Source organism: Dendrobium catenatum, unplaced genomic scaffold, assembly GCF_001605985.2.
Source record: "Dendrobium catenatum unplaced genomic scaffold, ASM160598v2 fragScaff_scaffold_1336, whole genome shotgun sequence".
NCBI classification, from domain to species: domain Eukaryota; kingdom Viridiplantae; phylum Streptophyta; class Magnoliopsida; order Asparagales; family Orchidaceae; genus Dendrobium; species Dendrobium catenatum.
This window is the reverse complement of record NW_021319798.1, coordinates 91,284-101,492: the sequence shown is the minus strand read 5'-3', so window position 1 is coordinate 101,492 and position 10,209 is coordinate 91,284. Positions and strand designations below refer to the sequence as shown.

The 10,209-nt window shown below is 38.5% G+C and overlaps 1 protein-coding gene across 1 annotated transcript; it reads left to right on the top strand.

Moving 5' to 3' along the window:
• Positions 1-8,672: 8,672 nt before the first annotated feature.
• On the top strand, positions 8,673-9,636 carry LOC110099386 (ethylene-responsive transcription factor ERF061-like). Its single transcript, XM_020826509.2, has one exon. It carries the CDS (start codon positions 8,775-8,777, stop codon positions 9,492-9,494), a length of 720 nt encoding a protein of 239 aa, XP_020682168.1. The 5' UTR covers positions 8,673-8,774; the 3' UTR covers positions 9,495-9,636.
• The last annotated feature ends 573 nt before the right edge of the window (positions 9,637-10,209 follow it).

The window sequence follows — 10,209 nt, the reverse complement described above, 5'->3', positions numbered from 1 at the left end:
TTGTTGTCACCTTGTAACCACCATTATTGGACAACCCAGGTTTGAACCATTTGTGAACTACTTCCTCCCAATCGCCATTGTCAAATCGTTATTACCCCACCATTGTCATTGGGTTATTATTACTCTACCATAGCCTTTCAACCACCACCATCATGCCATCGTCGGCCGAGCATCATTGTTAGACCATCTCAGCTAGATCACCATCATTGGACTAACATCACCCAACTATAGTTGCCATACAACCACAGTTTCCTGATTGCCATTGTCAAACTGTTGTCACTCGACCACAATAATCAAATTATCATCTCTAAATTAACAATGTCGAACCACTGCTATTGTCAGACCACCATCGCACAGCTGCCACTATTTGACCATCATTATCGAACCTCCATTGCCTGACCATCATCCTGAACGAACTACCAATACAGAGTTACAGTCCCAAAATTTTCTCCTTTTCATATTTTTCTAGTAAAAACTCTAGTGTCACTTATGCTCTTTCATTATTAATTTGTGTGCTAGATCTTATGAGTCTCCAAAAGGATGCTACTCGTGGGGCCAGAATGAAAAGGGTATAATCGTACTATCTCGTAGGATAAAATGGTCATAGACTTTTACACTCTATATAAGCAGACAAATGAAAGAGCATATAGAATCATACATACGATTATCCATGAAAAATAGCAGCTTTCGCCTATAATATCGATGAATGATAATTTGTATGACTCGATAGTTATGAGATTTTTATTATTCAATACATCAACTTGAATGGAATCTACTTGATGTAGGTGTTAGTTTCTCACGGTGCAAGCCCTTGTGGTTAATTATATATCAGGCTTTGATCTAAAAAAATTCTCAATTAAGGATTAATTTTTATTCTCTTCTTTGTTTGATGCATAGTGGGGGTTCCTAAGTTATATTTTGAAGAGGATAATCTCTTCTCTTTATCTTTAGTGAGGATTATTTTTTTTAATGTATAAAAATTTGATTAGAAGTTTGAGTTTAAAAGATCAAAGATTAATTTACTATCACAAGATATGTCAGGAGAAACTATAGATTTAGAATTTAGGAGTTTGAAAAGACACGATGAAGGGTACGCAATCTAAGCTTATGCTTTCCTGGAGTGAACTCCCAACTAACATCCTAAATAAAATTAATTACCTTATGAATGCAAGAAAGGATGGCTCTATCCTAAGGAGTCAATGGTATTTAATTCAGAGAGTTAAATAAAAAAATATAAAATATGCAAAAAAAACAAAAAAATTCTACCTAGTGCCATGTATGATGATGTATGAAGCATATGCATAAAAAAAAATCTTTTATTTCTTTATTTGAAAATATAAATACAATCTAAGGTCTGCAAGAATGTAAGATGACCAAGCTCCACCATAACAAACATGGTTATCTACTTCTATAGGATTCCAAAAGAGAAAACCCCCTTAATGGAGAGGGAGATTATCTTTTGGAGCTATATATGTATGCATATAAGCAAGTATCTTTAAATCTTTACAACTTTTTGAATTTAAAATATACTAATATATAATGAGCACTTTACAATTTATATACAATTGTAGATAAATTCTTGATTCTACCTTGAATATTATTTTACAAGCATCATATGTACGTTCTACTTTGACATTTTACTTGAACAACAATGATATGATGTATGTGTACATATAGAGTACATTATGAAGCAAGGTGTATAAAATGCATGAGTATGCCATCCAAAATATTGAAAGTAAAGAAACACATTAAGGATATCCTCCAGATAAAGGTACTCATACCACATTAAATACACTATGGCTTAGCCTAAGATTATAGTTAGTGACCCTAGCAAACAAGTTATAGTGTGTGTAAACAAAAATATTGTGTGTTTTTGATGTGTCTAATGAGATTTGATATTTAAGTTATTTAAATTTGAGGTTATTTGTTGGTTGTAGACCAAGGAAGATTTTGACTTGAGTTTTAGTTTTAATATTTTAAATTTTATTAATCAAATTTCATATGATTTTATTTTTTTGGGATATTTTATTTTAGATTTTAAAGAATCATGTTAGTTAATCGCTTCAAAATATACAAGTCACTAACCCAAATCCTAAGGCCCATAGTTGCAATGTTATCATTTCCCCATAAAAGATAACATTGGTTGCATAGAAGCCTTGCATTTTAATTATGTATTTTAGTCCTTAAGAGTTTCAAATCCAATTCATCTTTGCCTTCCTAAAAGGAGTCGAGCATAAGGGTATAAAGCTCTATTTTTAAGTATTTTATTATTGATTTATTAATAGTTATTTAGGTTAAATAATAGTTTTTATTGTTAAACTAATGCTGTGAGGTTTATTTCAAATTCCTTGGGGCTAAGTTAATAGCCTCGTAAGCCTGAGTTACTCAACAATCATCTTAGTTAATTATGTTTGATCTGATTTAATGCATTGAATTAATTATTTATTAAAGGACTTAAAGAATTTAATGCATTGAGTTAATTATGTTTTACTAGATTGTCGTATTGACATTTGTGGCATTTTTTTATTGTAAATCCACCACAAACTTGTAGCATAATAAAAAAAAGCTCCTGCAATCAATTTTTGAGATTTTCAATATTAACAATCCAAACAATTATAAACAAAAATAGTTATGAAAAATAAGTATAATCAAAGAATACTACTCAAAATGTACAAATTAATAAACAAACAACCACATTTAATAAAATTCAACAAAAGTTATAACACTATTATAGTTTTAACACAACTTATACAACAAATGACATAAGTTTGTTAGCTACATATCCACGTGGCGTACTACTATTTGTCTCTTACGTACCTGTAGCCATCTTGTGTACTTTCTTTACTTTAGCTTTCTATATATACGGCACTGTATCCTCTAGACAAATCAATGAAATTATCTTTCCAACTTTCATTGTTCTGTTTCTGTTCACCGTCCTCTACCGAAAGCTGTCAGGCCAGCTTATTCTACATGGTATCAAGAGACTAGGTACCGATTCTCTACTCCTCCTCCTCTTCCCCTTTCCTAATGGCTACTCCCACAGACACTTCCTCCTCCACCCAAGCGGAATACTCCACCGCCTACGGTACCCTCTCCTCCCCACAAATTCCATCTTCTTTAAAATTCTTGATGCACAACATCAAGAATGTCATCTCTCAACCCTTAACGGCAGATAATCACTCACTATGGAGATCCCAAGTCATCAAGCTCTTCAGAGCAAATAGTTTCGAAGGGTTCTTGACCGGATCTGCTGTATGCCCTCCACCTCTTACATCTACCATCACCGGTTCCCAATCCACAAATCCCGATCACACTCACTGGCTTTTATTAGATCAAAACCTAGCCGCCGCACTATACTCTGTTATTTCACCCTCCATCCTTCCATACGTACTCTCAGCTGATCACTGTAGTGAAGTTTGGAAGATTCTTGATAGCCGACTGCAATCTTCAACCCGATCAAGAATCTCACAGCTCAAAAACGAACTTCATTATCTCAATATGAAAGACAAAAGAAAGTACACAAGATGGCTACAGGTACGTAAGAGACAAATAGTAGTACGCCACGTGGATATGTAGCTAACTCTCGTCCCTCCATCTCCTGCCAAATTTGTGGTAAAATGGGACACTCGGCGATCAAATGCTGGCATCGTCACGATGAACAATACAATACTGATCCTCCGACGGCTCTTTTCACACCATCCAATTCGACCAACAACTCGGAATGGTTTCTTGATAGCGGGGCTACTACACACCTCACGTCGGATCCCAACTACCTTCAACAATACCAGCCATATCACGGTAACAGCCAGGTGACTCTTGGAAACGGCCAGCAAGTTCCGATCAAGAACGTTGGTAACGGTCTCTTACCCACCCCCTCAGGTAATCTGAAACTATCGCAACTTAATCTGGTTCCCAATCTTTCCTTTAACTTGTTATCAGTTTACCAACTAACTGCCGACAACGACTGTTTTATTTCCTTTTATCCGCATGGCTACGAAATCAAGGACCGGAAGACCCACCGCCGTCTTCTCACGGGTCCATCTATTAATGGACTCTATCCTCTCCAGTTCAAGCAACAAGCCGGCAACAACAGTCATCTCGCTCTTCTATCGGTCCAACATATACCAGACCTCTGGCACCAACGTCTCGGTCATCCGTCCTCCCAAACGTTGGCTATCATATCCAAAAGCAACAGCACAGTGCAAACTATTCCCACCGATCACTACTGTAATTCATGTAAAATGGCTAAAAGCCATCGTTTACCTACTTCTCTTTCTCAATCTGTAACTTCTTCTTTGTTTGCTGTAGTGCATTCAGACATATGGGGGCCTTTCTCCAGTGTACCGGCTCAAGGCTACCGCTACTATGTATCGTTTATAGATGACTTCTCAAAATACACTTGGATTTACCCCTTAGTACATAAATCTGAGGTTTTTTCTAAGTTTATTGAATTTCAAAAATTCGTTGAACGGCAATTCAACAAAACGATACAAATAATTCGCACTGATAATGGTGGAGAATACGTTAATAAACAATTCCAGACTCATTGCAAAACCACTGGCATTTCTCATCAAGTTACTTGTCCGCACACTCCATCCCAAAATGGGGTCGCAGAGCGCAAGCACCGGCATCTAATCGAAACCACTAGAGCTCTCCTCATCCAAGCTTCCCTACCGCTCTACCTCTGGGTAAATACGCTTCTCACTGCAAACTATCTTATAAATCGCATGCCTTCTCCTAATACTAGCCACAAATCTCCATACGAGCTCCTGCATAACAAACAACCCGATTACAATCATCTCAAGGTACTCGGATGCCTGTGCTACCCATGGCTCAAACCGTACACCTCTCACAAATTATCACCTCTCTCTCACCCGTGCATCTTCATCGGTTACCCTCTCAATCAAAAAGGGTACAAGTGCCTGGACTTACGGTCCAACAAAATTTATATATCCAGCAACGTTATATTCAACGAGACCATTTTTCCTTACTCGGACCAATCTGCCCAGGACGCCCAGCACAAAACTCAACATCCCTCTATACCTCCCCTGCTATTGGTTCCCAACATCAGCCTACCACAAACTCTCGCTCCAGAATCCTTACACATACTTCCGCACCATATCAACCCACCACAATCCACCAGCATCTCCACTTCAACCGTCCAGTCACCCACCAGCCACCAACACACCAATATCAGCTCTACATCACTTCACAACACTCCACACATTCAACCCGTTCCAGAATTACCTCATCCACCATCACAACCTACGCATACCATGCTGACCAGACTCAAAACCGGAATCTCCAAACCAAAGAAAATCTTTGATCTCACGCACATTATTCAGCCAGCTGAACCAACCACGTACAATCAAGCTGTTAAGCACGAACACTGGCGTCGTGCAATGTCTCAAGAGTTCCAAGCACTTCAAGCCCAGGGCACATGGGAATTAGTTCCACCAAACTCTGCAATGAACATTCTGGGATCAAAATGGACCTTCCGCACAAAATACAACTCCGACGGATCAATTGCCCGGCACAAAGCTCGACTCGTGGCAAAAGGATTTCATCAGGAATACGGTATAGACTATACCGAAACCTTTAGCCCAGTTGCTAAAATGCCGACAATTCGGGTGCTTATTCTAATTGCGCTACATCACAACTGGACCATACATCAACTTGACGTCTCCAACGCTTTCTTGCACGGAAAGCTTTCCGACACAGTTTACATGTCTCAGCCCCCGGGATTTCAAGACTCAACGCATCCAACTCACATCTGCAAACTCAAGAAAGCTCTTTATGGATTAAAACAATCACCAAGGGTGTGGTATGCCACACTCTCCAACCACCTCATCGATTATGGCTTCAAGATCAGCGCATCTGATCCATCACTTTTTACGTACAAATCTGGGAGCATCCGGCTGTACATGCTAATATACGTCGACGACATCTTGCTCACAGGTAACTCTACACCCGAATTACATAAATTACTTACTAATCTCCACGCTTCGTTTCAGATGAAGAATCTTGGAAACCTCTCCCAATTCCTGGGTATCCACACAATCAAGACAAAATCTGGTATCCTGCTTCACCAACAATCTTACGCCAAAGCAATCATTCAGCGTGCAGGAATGGAGCAAGCAAAACCGGTGGCCTCACCGATCTCCTGTAAAACCACCATTACGTCCAAATCAACCGAGATCTACGCCAATCCTCAACTATATCGTCAGATCGTTGGCGCTTTGCAATACCTAACAATTACCCGGCCGGACATCCAGTTCGCCGTCCAACAGTTGAGCCAACATATGCAACTACCTCTGAACAGTCATCAAGACTCTTTAAAACGTCTACTTCGTTACCTACAAGGCACATCTAACATCGGCATTCCCCTAAACCGATCCAACTTAACACTCCGCGGGTACGTTGACGCAGATTGGGCCAGTAATCAGCAAGATAGAAAGTCGATCTCAGGATATTGTAACTTTCTCGGTACCTCCTTAATCTCATGGCAAGTCAAAAAGCAAAACACAATAGCCCGGTCATCTACCGAAGCAGAATACCGGGCACTTGCCATGGAAACTACCGAGATCCTATGGCTTCGCCAACTCTTAGAAGACTTTCATACACCCCAACCGGAATCCACTACAGTTTTTTGCGACAACACCTCGGCAATCGCCCTGGCAAACAATCCCATATTTCACGCCAGAACAAAGCATATAGAAGTAGATTGCCACTTCATCCGGGACTGCATCAAGAAAAATAAAATTTCAGTTCACCACATCTCCACCGAAGACCAACTTGCTGATCTCTTTACCAAAGCCTTGCCAACTCATAGATTTAAACTCCTCTCAACCAAACTCACTGCTGCTATCCATCCATGAGTTTGAGGGGGGATGTTAGCTACATATCCACGTGGCGTACTACTATTTGTCTCTTACGTACCTGTAGCCATCTTGTGTACTTTCTTTACTTTAGCTTTCTATATATACGGCACTGTATCCTCTAGACAAATCAATGAAATTATCTTTCCAACTTTCATTGTTCTGTTTCTGTTCACCGTCCTCTACCGAAAGCTGTCAGGCCAGCTTATTTTACAAAGTTGTCCTGTTCGACTGATGGAGGTACCGATTAATTTTAGCCAATTCGCTCGCTCAATCTTCTAAGCTCCTCCAATATCTTAGTGCTCATGTTCACTTATGTTTTTCAAACATTTTCTAACTCTCCTATTAAGTTAATCACAAGCTGGCTAACTAAACTCTCCTGGCTGCCTGTGGAGTTTCTCCATCTACTTTCTCATTCTCATCTATGCAACACTTGATTTAATATTATGATCTTTTTAGGTCTATACCTCTATCTTTTTTAACTTAAGAGTAAAGCCACTCATCCACCTAAGCATCCTTATCTATTTAACACTTAACTTAATATTATGCTTATCTTTTAATGGCCAACATTATACGTACACCATAAAATATTATAGGTCTCACACCATCTTATAGGCTTTTTTCCCTTAAGTTTAAGAGGAATTATTCTATCACACAATAAGCCCAATGTATTCCTATACACTTCAACCATTCAACATGAATTTTGGTAATAATTTCTCTATCTATTATACCATCACCATGAACAGTAGATACTAAGATTAAAAAGCCACCCATCCACCATCTTAAAGAATTTTTCCTTTAGTTTGAGGGAAATTTTTCTATCACACAATAAGCCCAATGTATTCCTACACTTTAACCATTCAGCATGAATTCAACACTTCAAACATCCAACATGAATTCTATCTATGAATAATTAACCCTAAGGATTTAGTAAATCATATAGTTTGGTTATAGGATTTACGTAGGATTTAGCATAAATCCTCCCAAAGAAAATCTTGGTTTAGCTCACGGCACACAAAATCTGTGACGAAAATTTTCGGCGCAAATCCGCCACAATTTTGTTGAAAATTTTTTTCCGTCGCAAAGCTTGCCGCAAATCTATTGCAAATAATTGGTTGTCCTGTAATGTGTGATCCGTTTAGCAAAACGAGGTCATATTAAAAGATTTTATATACGAAATGAAGATGCATGGTAAAGACTCAAACGCATGAAATCACATCGAATCAATATTGACCCCACCACATGTATTTTAGAGCAAAATAGAGGACAACACGTGATAAAAAAGGAGTGAATTATAAGGCCGACGACGAATCTAGATAAAATGCACAATTTAACATTTCTTATACATAAGATCACAACGTGCTGACAAATGCATCGACCTACAAAATATGTAATAAGCTCGTGCAAGTGACCGATGCTAAAAGCGAGGTCAATAGATCTTCATGTAAAATTAGGTTAGAAAACCTTCTTACTCTCCCGCCGCAAATTTTCTAGACAAAAAAAGCCAATTAATTTTAACTTTGAATTAATTTTCATTTGATCAACTCTTAATCTCCTTATGTCAAATTCAAACATTGCAATACATTTGATAATTTAATTTTGTTTTGACTTGCAATGCAGGCTTATAGACTAACAAGATTCTTAAAAAAAATTACACAAAAACAATCATCGCATTGATAACAGTCCTTAAAAAGTAATAAGTTGAAAAGTGGGGTCTAAATAATTATTTTTAACGATTAATAATATAAATGTTTTTCGTTTTCTTTGGGAAAATAGAAAGATCCAATGCTGAGGGAATTGCTATAAAACGATCAATACAGGGGTGAGACTGTTCTTCAACAAACGAAAAGCCACCAAAGAGCCCTTTTGATCCCCAAAATACCTCTCGCCGGAATCATGAACCTCCCCATCGCCGAAACCCTAGCTCCGTTCACCTCACCCGAGAACATCCCATCCACTCTATCTCAAATCATCCTCTCTGGCTCCAATCCCCTCGACTCCGTCTTCGCCCACATCTCGCCGCAAGCGCCGCCGCCTCCGGCGGCATCACCACCACATACACCCATCGGCTCCTCCATATACCTCCAACTCGCCGATCTGCTCCGTTCAGCCTCGCCCCATTCCTCCGCCGCAAGGAAAAAACTGTATCGAGGAGTTCGACAAAGGCAATGGGGCAAATGGGTCGCCGAGATCCGTCTACCGCGTAATAGGATGCGGATTTGGCTCGGCACCTACGACTCCGCGGAGGCAGCAGCATGCGCGTACGACCGCGCCGCATACAAGCTCCGCGGGGAATACGCGCGGCTTAATTTTCCGGCGATGAGGGACGCCGACAGCCAGTGTTCGGATAAGCTTCGGGAGGTGAGATCCGCCGTTGATTCGAAGATTCAGGCCATCAGTCAGCGAATTGTTAAGCAGAAGAGGTTGAAAAGGGAAAAAGCTGACGCGAAGGGTAAGCAACCGGAAACTTCGTCTTCGTCTTCATCTTCCTCTGTTTCCGGCGAGCGTGTAACCGGAGATGGTGCCTGCGGCGAGGAGAATGACGGCGGCGAGTGCTGGTTGTCGAGAATGCCTTCTTTCGATCCGGAAATTATCTGGGAAGTGCTTGCTAATTAACCTTCTTCGAGGGGTAAATAAATATTATCAACTGTGGAATGTCTGTTTTATAGAACAATTAGTGCTATAATTATACTAAGCTCGTGACAATATTCTCCTTTAATAAAATTTCAATGAAGAAAAAAAACTCTCTCTGGAATAATTTTTGGGGCTTTGTTGCATACAAATTTGTTGGGGACTTCCACTCATTTTTAATATTGGATATTTAGTTTTGATTAAAAAATTATGAAATTTACATACTTATTAAATTATTATTTATTTATATAGTTAATATTAAAAAATTTCAATTACATAAAAATATCATTAAGTTTAACTTTTTAAAATAAAATGGATTATTTAATTAATATTTTTTATATAATTGAGATGATAAAATATTATATAAATAATTATTAAAATTTAGAAGCTAATACATACATAGATAAGAATTGTCTGGTTTTTATGTAAATCTTCCTAAAAAATTAAAAAATTTCAATTATTTTTTAGATTTCATAAGATTTTATTTAGTCATCAGCTTAGTTCAGTTATGATAATATTCAAAATTGATTTTAAATCAAATTTCAATTTAATTTGAAACCATGTAACAAAATACCCTCAATCTTATTGATTTCCAAAAATAAATAAATATTGGTGTAATCTTTAATAGGGATCCAGGTGAGTTAAACCGATTCAGGAGCTAGCTCGAGCTATTGAGCTGAGCTCGACGTGCTAATGAGTC